Source organism: Pteropus medius, unplaced genomic scaffold, assembly GCF_902729225.1.
Source record: "Pteropus medius unplaced genomic scaffold, Ma_sr-lr_union100, whole genome shotgun sequence".
NCBI classification, from domain to species: Eukaryota; Metazoa; Chordata; class Mammalia; order Chiroptera; family Pteropodidae; genus Pteropus; species Pteropus medius.
In genome coordinates this window covers 1,259,623-1,282,434 of record NW_024355526.1, presented here as the reverse complement: position 1 = coordinate 1,282,434, position 22,812 = coordinate 1,259,623, and the positions used below count along the sequence as shown (strand labels likewise).

General features: G+C 65.6%; 6 protein-coding genes across 11 annotated transcripts in view; 1 reads left to right on the top strand and 5 right to left on the bottom strand.

Moving 5' to 3' along the window:
• SLC34A3 (solute carrier family 34 member 3) overlaps positions 1-4,237 on the bottom strand; it is a 6,610-nt gene extending 2,373 nt beyond the window's left edge. The window contains exons 1-9 of the mRNA XM_039858872.1: positions 3,967-4,237; positions 1,902-2,028; positions 1,586-1,675; positions 1,115-1,243; positions 890-1,033; positions 705-816; positions 430-625; positions 210-296; positions 16-115 (exon numbers count right to left, since the gene is read on the bottom strand). Of these exons, the coding sequence (XP_039714806.1) occupies positions 16-115; positions 210-296; positions 430-625; positions 705-816; positions 890-1,033; positions 1,115-1,243; positions 1,586-1,675; positions 1,902-2,028; positions 3,967-4,104 (1,123 nt within the window). The 5' untranslated portion in view covers positions 4,105-4,237. The remainder of the gene's footprint in view (positions 1-15; positions 116-209; positions 297-429; positions 626-704; positions 817-889; positions 1,034-1,114; positions 1,244-1,585; positions 1,676-1,901; positions 2,029-3,966) is intronic.
• On the bottom strand, positions 4,224-5,844 carry RNF224 (ring finger protein 224). The gene is made up of 2 exons (XM_039858846.1): positions 5,087-5,844; positions 4,224-4,800 (listed from the first exon to the last, which is right to left on the bottom strand). Exons 1-2 carry the CDS (start codon positions 5,090-5,092, stop codon positions 4,360-4,362), a joined length of 447 nt encoding a protein of 148 aa, XP_039714780.1. The 5' UTR covers positions 5,093-5,844; the 3' UTR covers positions 4,224-4,359.
• Positions 5,845-5,883: 39 nt separating this feature from the next.
• On the top strand, positions 5,884-12,636 carry RNF208 (ring finger protein 208). 3 transcript variants are annotated; one of them, XM_039858843.1, is made up of 3 exons: positions 10,792-10,921; positions 11,163-11,395; positions 11,758-12,636. In XM_039858843.1, exon 3 carries the CDS (start codon positions 11,758-11,760, stop codon positions 12,466-12,468), a length of 711 nt encoding a protein of 236 aa, XP_039714777.1. In that variant the 5' UTR covers positions 10,792-10,921; positions 11,163-11,395; the 3' UTR covers positions 12,469-12,636. The 3 variants fall into 3 exon arrangements, with proteins under 3 accessions (XP_039714776.1, XP_039714777.1, XP_039714775.1); XM_039858842.1 differs by lacking the exon at positions 10,792-10,921 and adding an exon at positions 5,884-6,555 and having other exon boundaries at positions 11,163-12,636; XM_039858841.1 differs by having other exon boundaries at positions 11,163-12,636.
• Positions 6,920-9,212, bottom strand: CYSRT1 (cysteine rich tail 1). Of its 2 annotated transcripts, XM_039858845.1 has the most exons (3): positions 9,012-9,212; positions 7,942-8,027; positions 6,920-7,618 (listed from the first exon to the last, which is right to left on the bottom strand). In XM_039858845.1, exon 3 carries the CDS (start codon positions 7,608-7,610, stop codon positions 7,185-7,187), a length of 426 nt encoding a protein of 141 aa, XP_039714779.1. In that variant the 5' UTR covers positions 7,611-7,618; positions 7,942-8,027; positions 9,012-9,212; the 3' UTR covers positions 6,920-7,184. The 2 variants fall into 2 exon arrangements, with proteins under 2 accessions (XP_039714779.1, XP_039714778.1); XM_039858844.1 differs by lacking the exon at positions 9,012-9,212 and having other exon boundaries at positions 7,942-8,304.
• A 552-nt stretch (positions 12,637-13,188) lies between the features above and the next one.
• Positions 13,189-15,287, bottom strand: LOC120599778 (ring finger protein-like). Its single transcript, XM_039858871.1, is given in 4 exon segments — positions 13,189-14,243; positions 14,246-14,526; positions 14,844-15,033; positions 15,224-15,287. Coding segments are annotated over 4 exon segments (831 nt in total). The 3' UTR covers positions 13,189-13,947.
• A 202-nt stretch (positions 15,288-15,489) lies between these two features.
• On the bottom strand, positions 15,490-22,795 carry NDOR1 (NADPH dependent diflavin oxidoreductase 1). Of its 3 annotated transcripts, none has more exons than XM_039858835.1 (14): positions 22,524-22,795; positions 22,116-22,193; positions 19,471-19,568; positions 18,580-18,678; positions 18,400-18,501; positions 18,096-18,305; positions 17,716-17,888; positions 17,412-17,632; positions 17,203-17,310; positions 16,952-17,066; positions 16,675-16,821; positions 16,465-16,583; positions 16,298-16,392; positions 15,490-16,213 (listed from the first exon to the last, which is right to left on the bottom strand). In XM_039858835.1, exons 1-14 carry the CDS (start codon positions 22,656-22,658, stop codon positions 16,069-16,071), a joined length of 1,845 nt encoding a protein of 614 aa, XP_039714769.1. In that variant the 5' UTR covers positions 22,659-22,795; the 3' UTR covers positions 15,490-16,068. The 3 variants fall into 3 exon arrangements, with proteins under 3 accessions (XP_039714769.1, XP_039714770.1, XP_039714768.1); XM_039858836.1 differs by having other exon boundaries at positions 17,716-17,837; XM_039858834.1 differs by having other exon boundaries at positions 16,298-16,583; positions 17,716-17,837.
• Positions 22,796-22,812: the final 17 nt, after the last annotated feature.

The following is a 22,812-nucleotide window of genomic DNA, read 5'->3' as shown; positions in this document are numbered from 1 at the left end:
GGGACAGGGGCAGGCGTGGGGCCTCACAGGGCAGCTTCTCCACGGTGGCTGAGTCATTGCTCTCGGGGCAGGGTCCGAGGGCCACCGGTCCACAGTTGCTACTGTTCCCTGTGGCCTGGGGAGGCAGGCAGGGCAGGCTCAAGGCAGGCTCGGAGGCAGCAGGACGGGGCACTTCAGCAGGTTGGAGGACAGGGGTCGAGGCGCCTCACCTGCTCCCCGCTGGCGCCACACCATCGCTTGATAAGGCTGCTGTTGGTGCTGCCTGTGGCGCTCTCCACAATCACATTGGTATCGAGCTGGGGGACGGAGGGGTCGCGACTTGTGCTGGAGCCTCAGGACTCACCTGGAGCTCAGCCCGCGCAGACCCTCCTCCGCTGTCCCCACTCCCAGCATGCCTGCCCAGGCCTCCGAGGGCAGCACGGTCCCCACCTGCACAATGAAGTGTGTGAGCGGCTGTGTCAGCACCTTGAGGATGTCAGGTGCGTGCCCCCCAGGCTGCAGGCTGGTGGCATTCAGGACCAGGGCGCTGAGCTTCTCCAGCGGGGCCACAGCACACTCCAGCGGCAGCAGTATTAGCACTGAGAGCCAGTTGAAGATGCCGTGCACGGCCGAGCCCCCAAAGGCCCTACAGCCACAGGGAGCCGCGTGGTGGCTGCTGGCAGCTGCCGGAGCGCGGCCCTGCCCCCACCCTCCCCGCCACTCACCTCCGGAACTCATCCCGGTCCCCCGACTGTGCCATGGACACCAGGGTGCTGGTGATGGACGTGCCCACGTTGACGCCCATGATGATGGGCACAGATGTCCGGACAGTCAGCACTGTGGGGGTGCCGCGTCAGCCTCCCGTGCCCCACCCACCCGCTGCCGACCCTGGAGAGGAGGGGGCACTCACGATTCGAGGCCACCATGCTGACCACGATGGAGGACGACGTGCTGGAGCTCTGCACGAGAACAGTGACCAGCACCCCGATGACCAGTCCAGCCACGGGGTTGGACAGCACCACGTTGTCCTTGAAGATGTCCCCGGCCACTTTGCCTGCGGCCAGGAGAGAGGTGAACTGAGGCCTCCAAAGCCTGGCTGCTGAGCCCGCCCCTGGCCGCCCCACTAGTCACTCACTGCCCAGCAGCTGGAAGGCAGAGCCAAGGATGTCCAAGGAGCAGACGAAGAGGTAGAGGCAGCCCAGGAGCCCGCAGACCTTGAGGAAGCCGACAGCCACCCAGAGCGCCCTGCCGGCCGTGCTGAGCTCTGAGGACACAGGGCAGGGCTGTCCTCAGCCAGCCCTAACCCTGCCCTGCTGGGTCTGCCTCTGTCCCTGCCGGCAGGGCCTGGGTCCCCCTCCTCTGTCCCGAGCAGACAGCCCCGGGAGCCTCCCAGAAGCCCGACGGCCAGCGGCGGGGAGGAGGGGCCGGCCGGCAGGGGTGGCCCTCGTCGCCAAACGGGGCAGACAGCTGAGCTGAGGGACAAGGGTCCCCAGGCAGTGGGCTGCGTGGGGGGTTTCCATGTTTTCCGTGGGGCGAACCTCCTCCTTGCCCAGACCCTGGGGAGTCGGGACCCCACTTGGCCAGTTCTTGGCAGCTGCAGACCTACCTTTCCAGGGCTGGCCAGTGTCTTTCAGCTGAGGGAGGGCCCAGGGGTCCGAGTCCCCCTCTTCGAAGATGGGGGCAGCACCGGAGGCCCCTATAGGGTCAGATCCGGTTTTTCCTGGACACCCTCCGCGAGCACAGGGGGTGTGGCAGACTGGCACAGGCATTGAGGTGAGGGGCACGAAAGGGGCCCTCTGGCTCCTCTGGGCCTGACGGGGGTTGTCGTGAGCTGCTCCCCGCCTCCCAGAGCAGTGGGCTAGGACTAGAGGGGCGGGCGGGGGGCCGGGGGTGCCCAGTCCAGGGCCTTGGGCTCCCGGTACCTGCATTTCCTCGGCTCCGGTCTACCAGGCCAACCGTGTCCATAGTGGAGGTGGGCGGCTGGCCACCAGTGAGAGATGTGGGCATGGCCTTCAGACACACGCAGACCCGGGCCCAGGCCTGGCTCTGCTGGGGGAAAGGGCGGGTCAGACCCCACTCCGCCCCCACCCCGCCTGGCCCCGGGCCCCCTCACCTGAGACTGTGGACGCTGTCCCCCCGCCCCTGCTGGCCTTAGGGACTACCCCATCCTCCATCCACAGGCGGATGGCCGCAGTGACCTCAGATAGCTGTCAGGCAAGCCCAGTGCAGTTTCGGGGGACAGAGTGGAGAGGGCCCGGCTGCCCGGCTCTCTGGCCGGTCCTGGCTGGAAGGCCTGGCAGGTGGCCCAGGGCACGGGTGCTGAGGCGCAGGCTTGCAGTGGCTGGGAGCCGGGAGCCGGGGTCCTCTTCCATCAGGTGTCATCAGGGGCATTGCAGATGGTCTCGGCTTAGACTTTGGTATTTGATATGTCTTCATTTGATGAGGGCCCCGCCCCCGGGGCGGGGGCAGGGCAAGGGGCTTGGGCACCCCACCCCACCTCAGGCTCCTCAGCCAGTGTGTCTGCACCTGCCCCCCACCCCCATCCAGGGCTCTGCCTCAACTCCCTCCCAGCCCCCAGCGCCCGGACCTTGGGGACTCTCTGTCGCCCTCTCCCTGCTTGCCCCATGGGCTGGTTTCTCGCTCTGGGCGGGTGGTAAGCCCTGGGCCTGAAGGTCACCCAGCCTTGGCCCCAGTATCCCTGGGCCCCTCCTGGTTCTACATGCTCCTACCTGTGTGGGCAGTGAAGGGGTACCTGCGGGGAGGAGGCTCGGGGCGAGAGCAGCCGCGGGTCAAAGATCCACTAGGAACACACATGACCTGCTGTGCACTGAGCCCCATTAATGTTTACCCAGGAGCTGAGGCCCCCAGGGGTACCCATCATAGCCCCAGGCACCTGCCTCATCCAGGCCCCTCTGTCACCCGAGGGCAGGCGCCCCAGGCCCCCAGCCAGGCCAAGGGCATTGCAGGGCTGGGCACCGGCCCTTAGTGCTGGACTTCCACAAGCTGGTGCCTGCGTGACACTAGTGGACACTGCATGCGGCCTGCCGAGGGCAGGGCAGCAGGCCGGTGCTCAGCCGGTCAGCCTGGGGCCTTCCGGAAGTCTGTCTGGAGCTCCGCAGGCCTTATCGTCCCCGCCCCGTCAGATAGCGGGAAGCAAGCCCTTTGTACTACTGGGGTGGGGAGAGCACCAGCTCCTGAGGTCGCCTAGGTGAGATCTGGGTGCGGGGCAGGGCTGGGCCCTGCAGAGCTCCCAGCAGGTTCAGCCCCAGTGGCAGCCAGCAACAGCCAGGGTGTTATGCCTCCATCTGCCAGCGGGGAGACAGCGGCCCCACCCCCACAGCACACTGCTGCCTGGCCCTCTGCTGGCCTCACCGGGGCCAGGAGGTGGCACCCAGCCCGTTCTCTTCACAGCCGGGCCCTCATGGGCCCATGGCTCACGGGTGCACTTCTCTAGGCCAGTGCCCCTCCTGCTCCTGGGATGCCGGGAGGAAGGGCTGGGGCGCTCCCCGACACCGCCTGCCGGCTCTAGCGCCCTGCCTGCTGCCCACCAATCGCTCCACGCCTGGGGGACTTTGCCCCGGGAAGGAGGCTCCTGAGTGTCTTTTCAGAGAATTCTCTCGTCCCTCCCCCTCTTGCCCAGGGTGGGGCCCAGCCGACCCTCCCAGGGGCTCCTGAGTGACAGCTCCTTCTGGGGAAGGGGACAGGACTATCACAGCCTGATTTGGGAGTGTCTGCGCCTGTAGCCTCCAACACTGGATGCGCCCCTCAGAAGGGCCTGAGTGATGTCCCCTGGGAAGCAGAAGGAAGCTGAGCAGCGGGAATGGGCCTGGGTGGGACTGGCCCTGCTGTGCGGTGCCACCTCAGGCAGGCCCCCGCCTTCTCTGGGCCTGGGGCCGACCCTGCCAAGGGCCCTATTCTTGGACTCTTGTCACAGCAGTGCCTGCAGGGAACCCTCCGGGAACAGCACCCGACCCACAGGGGCCTCACTGAGCTGAGTGAAGGAGCTCCACGGGGCTGCCTCCGGGGACAGTTCACAGGGCAGGGGGACCTGCTCCAGCCGACCAGGAACAGCCTTGGCCTGGCCCTGCCCTCTGGCGTGCAGCCCGGGCCCCGGCGACTGGCCATCAGACCCTTTGGGGAGCCATCTTCTGACGCAAGTCCGAGCCTGGGCTGGGCTGACAGGTGACTCCGACGACAGTGCCCCCAGCCCTGGCCGGATCTGGCGGGCGGTCATCGGCCCCCAGCGGAGTTTTGCGGTGCTGACCTTTGGCTGTGGCCCAGGGCAACCGTGCGCGGCAGCGCCCAGGACGCTCTGAGTGGTGGCGCCTCCAGGACAGGCATGCAGGGTACCCCCACCCGAAGAGCCGCAGCAGCCCCAGCTTAGACCTCTGGGCTGCGGGGGGGCGCCCAGCAGGAGCTGCTGCAGGCCCAGCAGCAACGACTGGTCCGGGGCAAGCGGGGCTGGGGGCTCAAGGGGAGGCGGAGCCCCGCCGGCTGCCGAGTGATGGCGTGGGGCTGGGGGTCCACTCGAGATGGCTCCCGCTCTGCCTCGATGGCCAGGAAGGCGGCCAGGTCGAGATCCAGCATGGCCGGCCCTCCGCGCGGCGTGGGTGTGCTCTGGCGACACTGAGGGCAGGGAATCCGGCGCTGCTCGTGGGCGGGCGTGTCCAGCCGCCTCACGCACGCCTGGCAGAAGGTGTGGCCACAGTAGAGGCGGCGGGGCAGGTGCTGGGTGAGGTCGTAGGCCGAATAGCAGACAATGCAGTCTCCCCGCGTGACCCCAGCGGCCGGCGCCTCCTCATGCCCTTGGACTGCAGCATCCTGAGGGAGGCACGCGGGGAGCTGCAGTCCACCCCACCCGGCTCTGCAACAGCTGTCCTGTGCGATCCCGGCCTGGCGCCGGGAGCCCACCCAGAGGACAGGACCCCCGCCTCTGCAGATCTAGGTGGTGGCCAGTGGGGCCAGCAGAAGCCAGAGTTAGGGCACAGCCTGGGTTCCCGTAGCTGCCGTCTGGGCAGCCGCCCCGTCCAGCCGTTTGACCCTCCTCTGCCGGTCGACCCCTGGCTTTCACCCACCCCAGCCAGCCTGAGCCCCAGGCTTCTCTTACCTGCATCCGCTCCTCCGCTGGCTGGCTATGCCCAGCCAGAGGGTGACCAGAGTCGGTGGGGGGGCCCGGGGCGCCCTACAGCTTCTTCCCTGGGGCTCGCGTTACTGGCCGAGCCCGAGTCAGCAGGGAGGCAGGTAGTGGCTCCAGGCGGGCAGGTTCCCCTTTCAACCACAAAGCACTTGCAACTGGATCCGCTACACTACCAACATGGCAGGAGATAAGGCGCCCCCACACTCCGCCCTGCCCCCGCTTCTTCATGCTGAGACCCAGCTCCACACCCCCCACCAGGCCTGGCTTCACCACTCCTCACGGCCTGTCCTCCAGCCTCATCCGCCCCGACTCTTCCTCACTCCACCCTCAATCGTACCCCCACACCTCACGCTGGAAAAGCTCTGGATCTTCACCTGGGCAATCGCTCAGTTCAAGCACTACCTCCTCCAGGAAGTCCGCCAGGACCCCCACCAGCCCGGGGCCCTGAGGGAGGGGTCCTGCTCTTCAGTCACCGTGCAAGGATCCACGTGGCTTTGCTCCAGCACCTTCCTCCCTGCCTGGGCTGGGTCTCTTGTGTTCCCATCATGGAGCAGTGGCCGGCCCCACGAGACCCCAAGGAGGCCTCAAGCATAGCTGTGGAGAGCCCCACTCATACATGGGGGGCACCCGGAGGTTCTCTGAGGGGCACCATGAGCAGCACTGGACACTCTCATCAGAGCCACCTCCTCCTGGCATCCGCCTGGCGGCAGTGCCAGGGCCAGGACACAGCAGAATGGGGTGTGTCGAGAAGGGCTGAGACCGGGCTGGACCCCCAGGACCCTCACCACCTGGCTGGGCAGAAGCCAAAGGCCAGAGAGGCTTCTCCTTATTCCCACCGCCCTGGCAGGCTGAAGCCTCTTGGGCTGGTCCGACAGGTTTCTGTGGCTGGCCTGGGTGGGGTCTTCCTCTGACAGGGGCTGGCCACGGGGCAGGGGGCAGGAGCCTGGTACACTTGAGTCACCACACAGTCAGGCTACCGGCATGTCTGCCCACACGGGAGCCCGGCCTGCCCAGTGGCCAGTCAGGGGAGGACCGGCACCGGGACCTGTCCGTCCTGCGAGTCCAGCTTGGCTTCCTCCTCCCACCGTCTCTGCCCAGCCCCGGAAACATCCAGGTGCCCAGCGCTGGCCTTGCCGCTGACTCCTCGCCCCGGCATCCCAGCCTCACCCGAGTGCTGAGGCAATGCCATGCGTAGCCACTTGGCTTCCCACACGTCCCACCCAGAGGATATTCCACGTGCTCCACGGGCAGGAAATGTCCTCTGAAGGGCCTGCTCAGCCCAGGGCCCTTCCTGCCCACCTCCTCCAGGAAGCCCAGGCCCTGGAGGCAGGACAAGGGCGAGCAGCACAGCCTGGCACCTCACAGGAGATGTTCAGGAATGGGATGTTTCACGGGAAGCCAGAAAAATGCTCAGCTGAGGCCGGGGGTGACTCATGTTGGTGAGTAGATCTTGGTCCTGGCCACCTGGGCTCCCCTCCCAGAAACCTGCTGGCATCAATGCCACCCGCTACCATCTCGTCAGCCTGGTCCTCCTCCTGAAAGCCTTTCTTGGGGCTCCACCGCCCCCACCCCCGGCTCCATGCTTGACCTCCCGCTGTCTGACTCAAGGCCTGACCATCTCCCAGCTTGAACCCAGGCCTGGCCAGAGCAGGGGACACAGCCTTGTTCCTCTTGTCCAGACCCTGAGCAGACCTGAGACTCGCAGGTTAGAGCGTCATGAGGCAGTGGCTTCCCTGCCCCCCAAATGTCCCGCAGAGACGGACCGCTCCTGAAGGGGCAGCAGTCAAGGAGGAGTCACCCGGACAAAGCTCGCTCTGTTTTATTGCCTGGCCCTGGGCCTTGAGGAAGGTGGTCCAGGGTGTCCCTGGGACAGCCATTCCGGCCAGCACCCAGGGCTTATTTTGGGGGGCCCTGAGCTGAGCTGTTTGACCTTCTCGGCAGGTTGGTGTCCCTGTCCAGAGTGGGAAGCAGCGGGCGCCCATGACGATGGTTCAGTGGCTGCCCCAAACGTCCGAGCACTGCCATAGCTGCCTGAGCAGAGTCCTGGGGTCTGTTCTGTGCGGCTGAGCTAGGACACGACACAGCCGCAGCTGTGGCAGCGGCAGAAGCGGGGACAGTGGCAGCAGGAGCAGCAGGGACAGCAGCAGCAGTGGTGGGCAATGTTGTCACCACGCCCAATGGGCGGCAGGCCGGTGTAGGTCAGTCCTGCCGGGCGCTGTCCGCTGCCATAGGGGTTGCCCGGCTTTGACCAGGCCTGCTGGCCTTTGGCGGGGGCAGCCCCTTTGGCCCCCTTGGCACACTTGGGCCCTGGGGCCTCCTTGGTGGGCTGCAGGAGGCGGGGGGTCTGCAGGGGCCAGGAACCCACAGGCAGAGGCTGCGACTCAGAGGAGGAGGGAGCCACCTCCAGCTGCTGCCTCAGGTCAGGCCGCAGGTGAGCCCGGGGGATGCTGATGTGGGCGTACGGGTTCTTGACGACCATCTCATGGGGGTCCATGGCCTGGCCTGGCAGGGGTGGGCAGAGGAGACAATGCTGGCTCAGTGGAGGGGAAAGGCTGCAGCCCAAGACAGTGCCCACCCAGGAAAGCCAACTGCGTAGACGCCACAGTGTGCCGGGCCTGTGCTAGTGTGCACACGTGTGGGGCCGAGCCGAATGTGAGGGACAGCGAGGGCCGCTGTCCCCCAGCCAGCCCCCCAGGTGTTCTCCCCCTCCATGAGTGGCAGTGCCCTCTGATGGACCTGGGAATTGGGGAGGGAGGCTGGGGACACAGCGGGGCTGGTCCTCTGGAGGACCCCAGTGCAGGGAAGCCCCTGGGCCCAGGACCCACCTGCGGTGGCAACGGCGCAGTCCTCTTGTCCTCCAGACCAGGTCCCAGTGCCTGTGAGCTGAGCATCGGCAGCTGCCTTTTCCCTCCTGGGGAGGGGCGGGGCCATGGGCGGGACTCGAAAATGGGGTTCCCAAGATCCCAGGAGGCTCTAGTGCCTGCCGCACAGGGTCCGCCCACCCTTCTTTCTCCGGCGGGTGGTGGCCATGCCTGGGCTTTGAGGGGCCCTGCCAGCCTGGGTGACTCAGCCTCAGTGCATCCCAGGCATGTCCTGGGCTCCCCAGGGACCTTCTGCTCACCAGCAAGGAGGGCAGGAGGGGAGCCTGGGTCAGGCCCTCAGGGCCCAGCCTACAGGTGTTCTGGGGACCCCAGCCATCACTTACACGCCTCGGAGCCCCCACTTCGAGGCAGAGGGTGGAGCCCCCACACCGTCTGCCTGGCAGACAGACTGAGATGTTTGAGAGCACGAACTACTCTGAGGCTTGCTGTTTTTGTCAACCGATAAAAAATGATTTCTGCATTTTGATAAAACTTGTCTTACAATTGGCGACACGCGCTTCATATGCAAGCGAGGTTTCTAGCTCACTTCTGACACCAGTTTCCCCTCTGGTTGGTGGGTTCAGAGGGCCACTCGTCTCCCCACAGTGTCTCAGTCCTTCGCCCTCCAACCCCCTCCGACCCCGGTCACCCTGGCCTCTGGGCCACGTCTGTGAGGTTAGCACATAGCACCTGGCACACAGGGTCGCTGTGCATGGGGGTGACAATGGATATGAACACTTGTGAACACTGGCACTGGTAAGCTCTCCCTGGGGCGATTCGGGGCAGTAGGCTGCAGCCAGAACCCGCACCCCCAGTCTTTGGTGCCCGGGGGAACCCCCAGGAAGGGTAGGATCAAATCAGACGTGCCCCAGAGGCCAGGGTGACCGGGGTGGCATGCGTAGGGCCGGTCGGACCGGTCCAGACACGAGTTCTACCGATGTGGCATCGGACATGGGGGGAACCGGGCTCGAGGCGCTGAACCTCGAAGGCCGACAACGAAGGCCTACTGCGCAGGCGCCGGGAATCCCACCCACCTTTCGGGCAGACTCTGCCCCGGCGGCGAGTAGCTGACTTGCGCATGCGCGAAACAGGCTTGTGGCGGACTGTGGGAACTTTATTCCCCAGAAGCCTCCGCGCTCGAGGGTTATCCTAAAGATCCGGCTCGGGGTCCGCTGGCCTCGGACAGTCCAGAACCGGCTTGGGCCGCCCCAGCTCCAAACCGCGGGGTTCGCAAGGCACGGATTGGGCGGGCTCGAGGCAGAGGGCTTGCACGGGGCGGAGCCTCATCCTTAGGGGTGGGGCCTCGGGTAAGGGGCGGGGCCTGGAGGCCAGTGCCCCCTTACGTGCGCGCCCAGCGTGTGGGTGGGGGAGATGAGCGGAGCCCTGGGTCCTCAGATGTGCACTGGCCGGGGCTGCCCTTTTTGCTTCCCCCTTCATGCCAGGGCCCCATAAGGACCCCACTGCCCCTCCCTCTAGGAACCTGCTCTCACCGAATGGTGGAGGAAACTGAGGCCCAGACACTAGCCCGAGGTCACCCAGAGCCGTAGTCAGGCCCATAGGCCAGGAACGCTTCTCCAGCCCGTTTTGCCCACGTGGGCTCCCTCACCAGGAACACTGACTTTCTGGGCTCTGTTGCCTGCAGGACTCGGGGCTGGGGCTGTAGGCGCAGGCTGGCTTATACAGAAGAGACAGGTCTGGGACTGTCCAGGGTCAGACTCAGGGCCCAGAGCGAGTCACAGGAGTGCAAGCATGCTACTTGGCGGTCGTGTTAGGTCAGGGAATGGCACTCTGGAGGCCCCCACAGCGCTGGTCCCCTGCCCTGTAGTTGCTGCCATGTCCTCTGTCCTCCCTGTCACCTGAAGATTCCCCAGAGGCAGAGGGTGTGTCCCAGGGAAGAGGACAGCCTGGCCTGAGGAGGAAGCGGAAAGGAATGAGGCCTCTCTGCTGGGTGGGGTCAGGTTAGCACTCAACTGTGTGACGGCAGGACACGTGCTGACGCTGACCTGGGACACGTGATGGGATGCGGGAAAGGGCCACCCCATCCTGGGTAGGTGTGTACCCTTGGTAGGCTGCCCCACAGTGGCCTTTCCAGCTGTCTGTTTGACCTTCCACATGCCCCTCACCCCACCCGCCCGTCCAACTTCCCTGCCTCGGAGCCTTCTGCCAACCGCCGTCCGCAGTCCACTCCTGGCACCTGCTGCCCACCCTGCTCACCCTCATATGGTCACACCACCTTCTTTGAGCTTGCCAGCACTGGGCAGAACCTGGGTGCACCTGTGAGCCGGAAAACTCCAGAGCCTGGGGGATGAGTGGAAGGACAAGTGGAGACCCCGACTCTCTGGGGGGACACAAGGCAGTCCGGGGGGGGTGACCCTAGGAACCAGCTTTCCTGGGATCACCCCTTGGCTTCCCTCTGGCACTGTGAGGCCTTGGCCATCGAAAAGCAGATTTCCCTCCCAGAATTGAGGGAGGGTCTTGACTAGGACCCCGGGTCAGCCAGGCGAGGACGGAGGTAGTGGGGGACTGGAGGAGGGGCGACGCGGGAGGCCTGACCCCGCACACAGTCCGCGGGCGCAGGGCGACCAGCCCTCTGCGGATCGAGGGGCGGCCAAGAGACTGGCCCCGCCCCGCAGACCCCGCGCGGGTCCCCAGACGGGGTGGGGGGTGGCGCTGCGGGCGCGGGCGGGCGCCGCGCGCACTGCGGTCCCCGCGCCTCCGCCGCAGAGCGCGCCACGCTTCGCACGCACCTGCCGCCGCCGCGCTGTGCCGAGCCCGCGCCCCGCGTCCCGCGCCCCCAGGAGCCGCCGCGGCCGCGCCATCGCCTCAGGTCGCCGCCGGAGCCGCGGGAGCCGCCGGGCCGAGGCGCGGGCGCCGCATCCGGGCCTGCCTTTGAGACAACCTCTGCGGCGGCGGCGCGCGGCTCGGGGACGCCAGGCTGGGGCAGGTGAGCGCGGGCGGGGCGGCACGGCGGCGGGTCGCGGCTCGCGGCTCGCCGCTCATCTCTACCCGGGCACGGGTCGGGCCTTGGGGACGGGGACTGGGGCGGGGGCGAGACTGGGTCTGAGTCCCGCGAGGGTCAGGGTCAGAGGTCGGGCGTCCGGTGTTTTGTGCAGGGAGCGGGCGGGGACGAGGGCGGGGGCGAGGGTGGGCCCGGGCGCTGTCCTCACGCTGTCTCTCACCTGCAGCTCGGGCCTGGTCCAGGCCTCTTCCCCGCTCCCGCCGCCGCCGAGCCCACGGCCCGGGTCCTCCCGCAGCCGGGGCTCAGGCTAGCTGCCTTCCCTGGGCGCCCTGCCCTGGAGCCATGGGGCCCACCTAGCCCCTGCCTGCCCGGATGTCCCAGCCCGGGGACTGCTGACCTCGGCTGCAGGGGGAGCCCCCCCAGCGCCCCCTCGCCAGCGTCAGCAGCCAGAGACCCTGGGTGAGCCCTTGGGCCAGACCTCCAGCCCAGCGCAGCCTCCCACGCCCCCCTGCCCGCGCCTCCCTCCACCTCCCCCGCCCCTTCCTCCTCCTAGGACAGGACAGACCCTGTGTGCACGGGAGGTCCCCACCCCCAGCTCTCACTGTTCTTCCCAAAGAATCCTCAAGGTGGTGGCGGGGTCCCCCACCAGGCCTGGCGGGACCAGGATGCCACCTCTCCCCCGGCTCACCCAGCCCCCTCCCACCCTAACACCCAGTCTGACTGGAGACGGCCGGATGCCGGCTGACCCTGGGCCCGAGGCGGGCAGTGGCTGGCCAGGCCTCCTCATGTCTTGCCTGAAGGGCCCCCATGTCATCCTCAAGATGGAGGCCATGAAGATCGTACACCCTGAGAAGTTCCCTGAGCTGCAGGCGGCCGCCCCCTGCTTCCCACCTGCACCCCGGCCCACCCCAGCTCTGGCACCCAAGCGTGCCTGGCCCTCAGACACGGAGATCATCGTCAACCAGGCATGTGGGGGGGACATGCCTGCCTTGGAGGGGGCGCCTCGTACCCCGCCCCTGCCACGGAGGCCCCGCAAGGGCAGCGCGGAGCTGGGCTTCCCCCGCGTGGCGCCCGTGGACGAGGTCATCGTGAATCAGTACGTGATGCGGCCCAGCCCGGCGGCCTCGGGGGCCACTGCGACGGCGGCACCGGCTGCAGGTGAGCCCCTGGAGTGCCCCACCTGCGGGCACACGTACAACGTCACCCAGCGGCGGCCCCGCGTGCTGTCCTGCCTGCATTCCGTGTGTGAGCAGTGCTTGCAGATCCTCTACGAGTCCTGCCCCAAGTACAAGTTCATCTCCTGCCCCACCTGCCGCCGCGAGACTGTGCTCTTCACTGACTACGGCCTGGCCGCGCTGGCCGTCAACACGTCCATCCTGAGCCGCCTGCCACCCGAGGCGCTGACTGCCCCGTCTGGTGGCCAGTGGGGGGGTGAGCCCGAGGGCAGCTGCTACCAGACCTTCCGGCAGTACTGTGGGGCTGCGTGCACCTGCCACGTGCGGAACCCGCTGTCGGCCTGCTCCATCATGTAGTGCCCGCCCGCCCGCCCGCCCCTGCCCGCCGGTCCTCACGCACTGCTGCTTCAGGGACCTGGCCCTGCCCTGTTCCCTTTCGACCCCTCACTCATCACAGCTTCTGGCCCCCACCCATGTGGCATTGTCGCTGCAACCAACTTTGCCATTAAAACTCTGCCAAAGTTTGCACCTCGTCGCTGGCCTGAAGCCTGCTCCTGTGGCCTGCGCCCAGGCCTGGGCCAGGGTGGGTGCCAAGGACTGCAGCCCAGACAGAGCTGCCAGAGGGAGGCCCAGCACTGCTAGGATCAGTCTGCTTGGCTCTCTGGCCAGGCTGGGCCGGGCCTGGCCGGGCCTGGCTGTGCACGCATGTGTGTGTCTACATGCACGTTCGTATGAGCGCCCCACACATCTGTGCAGAGCCAGCTGCCTGCATGCATCGGGCAGGACTGTGGACAGGTGTACAGGATGGGCCCAGCTGGGCAAAGGGAAGATGTTTCTTGTGCATGGGCCACCGGATGTGTTGGAGGACAGCTCAGTACATCTGGCTCTTGGCATCCGCCTGACCCTCTGGAGTGTGGGAACGACCTTTGGGCTGGGACAAAGGCTGGACAAGATCACAGCAGGGTACAAGGACCTGGGAGCCTCCTGTCAGGCACTCAGAGGACCTGGCTTGGAGAGGGAACCTTTGCAGGGGTGGGGCTGGGGAGAAAGGGTCAAGGTGAGGACAACAGTGGGGAGTGGAAAGTACAGTAGCTGCTGCTGTTTATTGAGCGCCATTTCCCGGACCAGGTACAGTGCTCAGCCTGCCACCACTAAGCCCTGAGGTGGTGCTGTGACCGTCCTTCAGATAAAGGCCCCAGGCTCAGTGAGCAGAGGTCGCAGGCAGTCAGGCGCCTCATCTCAGTACTCCAGCTCCAAGGTCTGGCTGGGCCTTGAACCCTGCAGCTCGGGGCCATGTGCCGGACCCCCAGGCGCTTGGGCCATTTGAGGGCTGGGCTTGCACAGCAAAGGCCCCTCCCCTCGGCTGCCCTAGCCTTCAGGGAACTCACGCTGGCCCTTACCTGGGGCACGGGGCGGCCCCCGCCCTCTGCCCCGCCGTCTCCTAGGAGTCTCCCTTTGCAGACAGTCTAGGAAGCGGCGGGGGAGGCAGCTCAGGGTCAGTATGGTGCCTGTCCACTGAGAAGTGCTCACGGCCTGGTCACAGACCCTGTCCAGCACCGTCCTTGGGCACCAGTGGTTACTGTCTGGGCAGCAGGCCGGTTTGAAGTCTCTGGATGGGTCAAGGGCTGAACACAGGCCCCTGGGTGGCCCTGGGCCCCCGTCTCGGGTCTTGATTAAATGCCAGCGCCTGGTCAACCTTGGACTTTTCAGCCTGGTCATTGGGACTCAGGGCCAGGTGTTTCTCAGGGCAAGACCCGTGGCACCAAGGCTCCAGGACACGGCCGTTCTGGGCCTCCAGGCCCGGTGGTGCCAAGTGGCAGATGTGACGGGTCCTGCTCAGTGGCCTGAGCGGTCCAGCAGCATGAAGAGCAGCCCCAGCAGCACGAGCGGTGTGAAGGTGAGCAGCAGCCCCAGGAGCTCGAGGCCCAGCAGGCCCAGCAGCCCCAGGCGGCGGGCACAGGGTCCCCGTTCCCGTAGGGCCCAGAGCCGGGTGCCCAGGCAGGGCGGGCAGGGCAGGAAGGGCAGGCAGCCTCGGCCGCCCACGGGCCCCGCCAGGAAGCGCAGCTGGTAGTGGTGCTCCAGGGAGGCCCAGGGCCCGGGGCCACGGCGAGGCGGGGTGGGGGGTGTGGGGGGAGGGGGGGCTGGGGCCCATCGGCCAGCAGCAGCTCCTCCTGCAGCCGGCAGATCTCCCACTCAAGCATGGGCGTCTTCTGGCGACACAGTGGGCAGCGCACACGGCCCAGGTCAGCACTGGGGGCCATGTCCAGCAGGCGGTGCAGGCAGCCGGAGCACAGGCCGTGGCCACAGTTCAGCTGGGCCAGGCGGTGCTCACCGGGCCCATAGGGCTCCGTGCAGATGGGACACTCCTCTTCCCGCTGGCCTCCCTGCTCCTCATCCTCATTCTCCCCTGTGGGCCTAGCACAGGGTGGGGCTGTGGCTGTGGCCCCGAGCAGGGGTTCACTGTCCAGGGTCCCAGCACCCTCTGGGCTCCCGAGGGCCTGGCTGTCCAGCCCTTCATCTGCCAGCGCTTGGCGCAGTGGGTCCAGGCGCTCAGGGCCCAGGGAGGCCGAAGGCGGACTGGGCAGCCCAGAGCTGAGGTCAGCGGGGCCATGAGTAGGGGCTCTAGGACAGGAGTCAGGATGAGTGGGCCGGGACTCCAGGGTGGTGATGGGGGTGGGCGGGGCTGTGAAGCTCAGTGTGGCCCCTGGGGCCGTGGCAAGTCTGGTACTGACCTGGCAGCAGCCACTGCCTCCTCGGGGCTCCTCGCACCCACTGAAAGTAAACTTCTCCTGGGCCCCGGCACCTGTGCCAGCTCGGCGCGGCTCCTGGGCCCACAGGAGCAGTCCCCACCGGGTCCAGCCAAACCCGGATGCAGCCACCACCGCCGCTGCCGCCGCCGCCGCCCGGGTGTCAGCGCCTGACCTAGACAGACGGGCTCCAAGCTGAGGCAGTATGGGTAGGCAGCCAGCCCCGCTGTCCCAACAAGAATTCCCCTCCCAGGGGGCGGAGGCCTGCCCCTCCCTCCCCGTCCTGGCCACGCCCCTCCTGGCCACTCCCCCTCCTTCCTGGGCCCTAGGCTGCTGCTCCCTGGGCTGGGGAAGGGTTGGCCAACACCAGCCAGGCTGGGTGACTCCCATGTCCTTCCTTTCCGGGGTCCTCTCCAGATGGTCCCCCATGCTTGGCCATCGAAGCCAGGGTAGAACTTGTACAAGGTGGGCAAGCAGCCGGCACCCACCATGTGAGAATCAGACACCGAAGTGTTGCATCAAAGGTGGCTGAGCAATGGCTCACGAGCCCCCAGCAGGGGCGGGCTGTCCCCATCCCTAGGAGCTGTGGGCCCACCCACTATGTGAGGCAGGGAAACGGCACAAGAGCAGGTCAGAAGCAGCCACCCTGAGCCATAATTTATTGCTGAGGCTTTCGGGAACTGGGCGGGAGCAGCGTGTACTGGCTGGGGGCTGCCGCCAGTCGCTTAGGGCCTCACGGCCTTAAAGCCTGAGCCCTGTGGGGCCCCAGACGGCACCAGGCACTTGATGGCTGATGTGGCACCGAGACGTGGCAGATGTGTCGCCCAGGGCAGAGGAGGGGACACCTGGCCCTCCAGACTTCTGCTGCCTTCACTCCTGACCCTGCACCTTGGACTCCTGTGCCACCTAGAAGCCAGTGTCTGGGAAAGCCTGGGTGTCCAGCAGGCTGCTGGGGCCTTCCTGGGTCACTGTCACTATGCAGCCCGGGGCGCCGCCCTGTCTAGGACCCAGGTCTGGGCCAGTGGGGAACAGGTAGCTGGAATCTGGGCAGGTTTGTGATTGGGGCTGGGCATGGGGCCCTGGGTCGACTGGAGTGTGGCTGTGCAGGGGAGTTGGCCATCCTCCCACCTGGGTCAGACAGGGCAGGAATGGCGACAGCCCCCGGCCACAGGGTAGCAGCCACAGTGGCCGCAGCCGGCAGGACAGCTCTTCAGGCCCACGTCTCGGTCTGAAAGCGCAGCGTGCGCTGGAGCCTGGCGAGGTAGGCGGCCGCCTCAGGGCCGGAGAGCCCGCCCTCCTCCCGGAAGATGGATGTCAGGGCCTCTGACACATCTGCCGGCATGTACTTGGCATTGCTGGACAAACATAACAGAGAAGGCTCAGTGAGGCCAGGACCCCCAGAAGGCAGGCTTCCGCCCCGCCCCGCGGTCCAGGCTCACCCTGCCAGGTAGAAGTAGGCGCCCCGGTGGTCCAGTAGCTCCCACACCAGAGGCCCGAGCTCCCGGAGCCGGTGCTGCACGTACACCTTCCGCTCCTGCGGGGCGGAGGGGCGGGGTGAGTCTGCGCCCGGCCCCCCTCCCGGTCTTGGTCTTCCGCGCACACCCACCTGATCGCGGGAGAAGGCTGTGACGAGACTCAGGCAGCCCCTCTCCTCCAGCTCCTTCCACTCGGCCTCCCAGTAGAAGTCCTGGTCTCGCTGGCGGCAGCCGAAGAACAGAAAGTTCTCTGGGGAGGCACAGGGTGGACCGGGGCCTGGACTCGCCTGCAAGGCACAGGCTGGCCGGCCCCGGCCCCACCCTGGACCCTGCTTGCTCACCAGTCCGACCCTGGGCCACTCGCTCCTGCACAGCTGCTCGGAAGGGGGCCACGCCAGTGCCAGGTCCCACCATTATTACAGGTGTGTCTGGTGCCTGTGGGAAGGTCAGGCCACCAGGCCGCACCCACAAGGGCACCTGGACGGGTCCTGTTGCAGGAGAGAGGTGGCATGAAGAGTCCTGGAAGACCAGGATCTTAGCCCAAGACTGGCCGTAGCATACATAGAAGATCGAAGGGCCTCGGTCCACCCCCCACCCCCGCTCCAGAGTAGCGGTCACCTTGCTCAGGGTCCAGGGACGCCAGCCAGGAGGAGCAGAGGCCGCGGCGTGGCTCCTTGAGGCGCGTCTGGTACTGTACCACAGCCATGAGGATCTGCAGCCTCGAGGGGCGAGCCTGGGGAGGGGAAGGTGGGTTGCCCTGCCCCACCGGGCCTCCTGCCTTGCCAACAGCCCACAGGCCCCGCCCACTCCACCGGGGGCAGTCCCAGGTGTAGGTGCGCCCCTGGGGCCCGGCCCCAGCAGACCCTCACCAGCAGGGAGGAGGCGATGGAAAAGGCCCGGGGTCGGATCGGGGGGATGAGGTCCAGCAGGTAGTCTGGGGGGATGGCTGCCGCCGTGTGCGGGAAGTCACACAGCACCTGCAGCGGGACAGCCTCAGGAGGGCTGCGGCCAGCACGGCCACAGGTGGCTCTGCGCGGAGCCCCGGCCCTGTCCGCCGCCCAGCCCCCGGCCCGTGCACCTCCAGGGCAGTCCTGCGCGGCCGGCTGCAGTACTGGCTCAGTTCCTCCTGGCCCGCGGGGGAGCTCAGCTCCAGCAGCTTGTCCCGCTCCAGCTCGTGAGGGGACAGACAGGCCAGGAGCTCGAAGAAGGAGCGTCGAGGCACGCTGGCGATGTCCAGGTACTGGGACACGAGGTGCCGCACAGAGCAGGGCTGGGGTAGCCTCTCGGGGCAGGACACGTCTGCAGGGAGTGGGGGACGTGGGAGGGCCAAGCAGTCAGAGGACCCGGAAGTAAGGGCAACAGCGGGGGGTCCCACAGCTTACCTGGCTCTCGAGGCTGCAGCATGAAGCACTGGTCCGGGTCAAGGCCCAGCGCCTGGCAGAACTGCTGGACGTGGCTGGCTGCATTCTGGGGCAGGATTAGCACCACATCGCCAGCCGCAAAGCTGTGTGGGAAAGCCATGGAGGGTTTGGGAGGGACACGGGGGCTGGGTTGGCTGCAGTGGAAGGGAGCAAGTGTCTGAGATGGGCGTGTTCTTGGACGGAGAGGTCTCCCTGCCCCTGGCTGCTGTCTGTGCTCCGCCCTGCCAAGTGCTGCTCCTGCTTTGTGAGAGGACCTCTGAAGCTCAGACTGTGGCTGTGCCCTGTGCCCTCTACAGGTCCCCAGGATGCACCCCGCCACCTGCTGTGTCTCAGGCCCTCACTTGATCCCAGAGCCTGTGATGTCGAACTCGATCAGACGGACGTCCTGGAAGTGTGAGGGCCCGGTGACCCTCCGGTTGGTGACCATGCGTGCCAGGAAGGGCTGGAGCTCTGAAGGGGGGCTCTGAGGCTCTGTCCTGGCCCCACGCTGCTCCCCGGAGCACATCTCAGGGGCCTCCTGGAAGAACTGCAGGGCGAACTTGGAAGGCAAACTGTGGAGAGGGCGCTCTTGTCAGGCCATCCGTGGGCCAGGAGGCCAAGGGGCCGCCCTGCCGCACCCGGCGCTGGACCGAGGCGCACACTCACGGGACTCCGGGGGGGATCACGCCGAGGCCGATGGGCACGGGGTGCAGTCCCAGCACCTTCTCCCACAGGGTGTGCAGCCAGGGGTCAATGGCGGCATCAGGCCTGGAGAGAGGGCATGCGGGCTGGTCTGGGGACACTGCTCAAGGCTGGGCCCCACGGGAGGGTGTGCCCTCCACTCACCCCAGCTCATGCTGGTCGTCGCCCAGGCACACGGGCAGCAGGGCGGTGCCCCCGAGCTGCAGCAGCCGTCGGTACAGCTTCTTGGCCACAAAGTTGAACCTGAGAGCGAGCGAGAGGCTGGGGCCCGGGGTGTGACAGATGGTCCTCCCAGGACACGAGCAGCGCCGGTGGCTCCCACTGCCCCCACCCCTGGGGGTTTCATACAGAACAGAACCCATGAACAAGGGTCACCCTGTCACCATTTTCTGTCCTCTCCTCCAAAAGAAACATGGGCTCCCTCCCACCGCATCCGGCCTTGGAGGTGCGGGAACCCTGCGAGCCCCGCTCAGCCTGTGCTGGATAATTGGGGTTCCAGTGTCTCGGGACTTTAATGCCACAGGTAGCCTGAACACAAACCCCTCGGTCCTCCCCTGGGAACCATCCAGGCAACACATACTTTGCTCAGGACACAGACACGTCGTCAAAACGTTGAAGAAAAAGCAGAAGCAGTTGCACTGTTGTGCCAGGGGATGGTGGCCTCGGGGGTGGTGGCCTCGGGGGTGGCTCCCCGGGGCTGCGGGGGTCTTTCGTACCCACCGTGAGCTTGATAAGCCCAGACGGCTCACGAAATGCATTTTTATGACAGTGGAGAAAGGGCCGGTTGGGCCCACGTTGCCGTCATGCGTAGCACATAAGCACACGATGCTGGCCGGCTGCAGACCTCAGCTCCTGGCCCCACTCTGCTGCTCTGCCCACCCCTGGGAGTCTCAGGCCTCGGACACGGGGCCAGGGCCACGGCCTTAAGCCTGTGGGAGCCCTGGGAGCTGGGTCGCCTGTCCCTCCACCAGGACACCTTGCACTCAACCCTGAAGACAGTCCTCACTGGCCATCGGCCTGCCTGTCCCTACTCACTTGGCATAAGAGGAGTCCCCCAGGCCCAGGACGGCGAAGTCCATCTGACAGAGAGAGGTCGACGGCAGGTTCTTCCGGAATATGAACCTCCAGAAGTTCTGCATGCAGAATAAGCCGAGTTAAGGGCGCTGCTCGGGCGCCAGGACCCCGGGTGGGCGCGGGAGGGCTGTGTTATTGAAACAAGACCATTTTTAATTCCGTCACAATGGCAAGAAAACCCTGAAAAAGAAAGGTGCCCCAGGGCCACCACCACGGTGTCACTAGAGGGCCGTGGGCCAGGGCACACTACACTGGGGGTGGGGGGGGGCAGGCCAGTGGGGTTGGAGCCCCTTCGCCGGGAAGGGTCCAGCCGCCGCTGCCCTCGGCTCCTCCCAGGCCAAAGGAAGTGCTGGCTCCTACGCAGGTCCCCCGGGGAGGGCTCCTCTTCCCTCGAGTCCCAGGTCCCCGGGACCCCTCAGTTCTCAGCCCCCTGCCGCCGGCTTGGGCTCCACAGCCACATCAACAGCTCTGGCCTATTCTGTCAGACCCAGCAGATCCTGTGTTCTGGTCTCACTTGGCAGAATTCTCTCTCCCCTGGGCCCCGAGCCACCATCAGGTTGCTGTGTGCCGGCTGAGGAACCACAGGCCTCCAGATGTGCTTCTAGAACACAGCTCCGCATTACCTTCAGCCCCACCCCACCTCCCTTCTGCTTCATGTCTCATCCGACAGTGAGGACCCAGGCGCTGCCCAGGCACAGTTCTGCCGCTGGCCCGGACCGCCCCCGGCCTTCTCAAGGACTTCACTGCATTGGCCGCCACCGGGGACCGTGCGGCTCTGCTTCTCAAACAGCTTTTCCTGAAGCCTCTCGGCCACTGCCTCCTGGGCGCATCCGGGGAAAGGCCAGGCAGAGATCAAGCTCTCACGATGGCGTGTCTGAGCACGCCTCCACTGTCCCCTCACACTGACTGGGGAACTTGTGGGGCACTTAGATTGAAACTGCCTTAAGAATTCGAGTTGGTCCAGCTGGACGGTGTCTGCTGAGCCACTGTCCCCGTGTGCCCTCGACAGATGAAACCCTGCTGGGGTCTTTCCCCCTGGCTCTCCATGTCACCCCCACCCCAATCCTGGTCTTCAGCCCCTCTCTCCCCACTGTCTCTCCCACCAGCACTAAACTGGCCCCAGTCTCTCTCATCCTATGCCTCCTTTTTAACCCCCAGCCCCACATTCACTGCTAGAATCCTTTTTGAGTTGTTTAATGTACAGAGATTCCTAAAAGATCCTCTCCATTCCCCGCCTTGTTGATGGCCTGTTATCCAGCCTCTGAAACTGCTCTCCCAAGGTCAACAACAGTCCCTTCGCTGATTAAACCCCCAGACGCCTGTCAGGCCTTATCTTCACTTCTGTGCAGCTTTGAGCGCTGGAGACCTTCCTCTTGATAGTCACCTTCCTGTCCCTGATCGTGGACATGGTGCGTGCCCTTTTCTTGCTGCCAGGGCCGATTTCCTGCCCCGTCACAGCTCGTCCTAGAGGGAGGGAGGAGCTTCCTTTCCCATGCCTCCTATTTTGGCCACTCCAACATCTGCCTCCACCCAGGATCCCCATCAGAGCTCTGGCCCTTCCACCCATCTCCACCTGGATGACTTCTAAGCACCTGGCTCTCCCTAGTCTATTTGTGTGTGTGGAACTACCATCCATCCCGGTATCCGAGCCTGAACCCGTCTTGATGCCACCTGCGTTCTCGTTTTTTATTCCATATCCCGTCGATTCTACCTTCTTAACATCTCTGGGATGTGTCCACTTTGAGTCTCTTGCCTATGCTGTGCATCCCCGGGTACTGATCTTGCTCCCTTACGGCCCGTCCCCTGCAGACAAGTGGTGGTTTTGCTAGAATACGAATGTGATTGTCACTCCATTGGTCCCAGTGCCTCGCTGTGGCAGCTGGGCTTCTTTGGGACCAGACCTGGCTTCCTTCTTCTTCTTCCCTCCTACCCCAAGGCACTCTTTGACTCAGCCATCCTAAATGCTTTGTGCTCTCCCCAGAAGCTGCGCTGTTTTTCTCCTTTACACAGGCTGCTCCCAGTCTCTTGTTCCTTGGCTAGCCCCTACTTATAGAGGACTTGGCCTACACTCCTTCCAGAAAGCTCTCCATGAGTCTCTGGGTTGGGCTAGATAGCCCTTATCAATGCTTCCATAACACCTGGAACTTCCCCTGGCATCGTAGCTGCCTGTTAAACTTGTTGCTTTTGCTATGCTGTTAGCTCTGAAAGGGCAGAAATGTGGCTACAGGCTTCATAGCTTGATTCTCGGCGCTAGATCATGCTTGGAATAGAATGTGTGCTCAAAGGATGGTCAAAGAATGTTCTCTGAAGGTCGCAGTTTTGAAATACATGTAAGACCCAGACCAGATTCACATGTAGCCATGGAAAAATACAGAAGGTTAAAATACTGGCCTGTTAAAGAGTTTATTAGGGAGGAAAACGATAGTTCCCAGCTCCACCCAAAGGTAGCCTCTCAAATTCATGGCTACCATGCAGATGTGGGGGTGGGGGGAGTGCGCAAGTATTTATTGTGCTTCTTGGACTCTCCAGGCAATGAAAGTGCGGTGAGGGTCAAGGGCAGGGATCCGAGCTCCTGAGCACAAAAAGCCACTTCAGGTCGGCCTTACCTTCATGTTGTCAGGGGGGTCTCCTTGGCCTGTGGTTGCACAAACAAATATCACCAGGGGCTCATTAATCAGATTCACCTCAACAAAAAGACACATGTGTAAGACCTCAAGCTGTAATGAGCAGGCGTCCTCCCCACAGCCCGGCCCCTCTCCTTCGCTCAGGGTGATAGGGTAAAGGGGCAAAGGGAGCACCCGCGAGCGGCTGGCCTGTCTTCTCTCTTGCCGGCTCCACCTCGCCCTCTCCTCCGCATGCTAAGGTGAGCAGCTGTTCCCAACTTTCCCGTCCCCTACATCCGCCGTAATGGAAGGGCCCGTTCTCAGACATAACGCGGCATCCCGGGGTCGAGGGCTCTGGGGGCCGGCGCCCCGGGCGGCTCGGTCTCTCCGCCGAGGTCAGGGAGCCCTCACCACGGGGTAGGAATCCAGGGCCTGCACGCGGCAGCCGAGGCGCCGGCGCCGGGCCTCGCGGCCCAGCCTCTCCGACACATCCTGGGCTGTGCCCGTCTGGCTGCCGAAGAGCACGAGAAGCCGCGGGCTCGGCATCGGGGCGCGAGCACGCCCGGGGTCCCCTGCACCCAGGCACGGGACCAGCAGGAAGCCCTCACAAACTCCGGAGGCCGGGCCCAGCCCTGACTTCCGACTTCCGGCGCCGGCCGGAAGTGACGCCCTCGGGCCGCGCCCGGCGGGGCATGGCGTC

What these genes read in the sequence shown, in the direction of transcription:
- CYSRT1 (XM_039858844.1), bottom strand. Translation starts at nt 8,047, where the DNA reads ATGGCCCCGCCCCTCCCCAGGAGGGAAAAGGCAGCTGCCGATGCTCAG. An exon ending in CTGCGCCGTTGCCACCGCAG is followed by an intron (nt 7,619 to 7,941) that starts GTGGGTCCTGGG and finishes CACCCCTGCCAG; the next exon opens with GCCAGGCCATGGACCCCCAT.
- RNF208 (XM_039858842.1), top strand. Translation starts at nt 11,602, where the DNA reads ATGCCACCTCTCCCCCGGCTCACCCAGCCCCCTCCCACCCTAACACCC.
- NDOR1 (XM_039858834.1), bottom strand. Translation starts at nt 22,658, where the DNA reads ATGCCGAGCCCGCGGCTTCTCGTGCTCTTCGGCAGCCAGACGGGCACA. An exon ending in GTGATCCCCCCCGGAGTCCC is followed by an intron (nt 18,306 to 18,399) that starts GTGAGTGTGCGC and finishes CCCTCTCCACAG; the next exon opens with TTTGCCTTCCAAGTTCGCCC. An exon ending in GCCTACTTCTACCTGGCAGG is followed by an intron (nt 16,214 to 16,297) that starts GTGAGCCTGGAC and finishes ATGTTTGTCCAG; the next exon opens with CAATGCCAAGTACATGCCGG.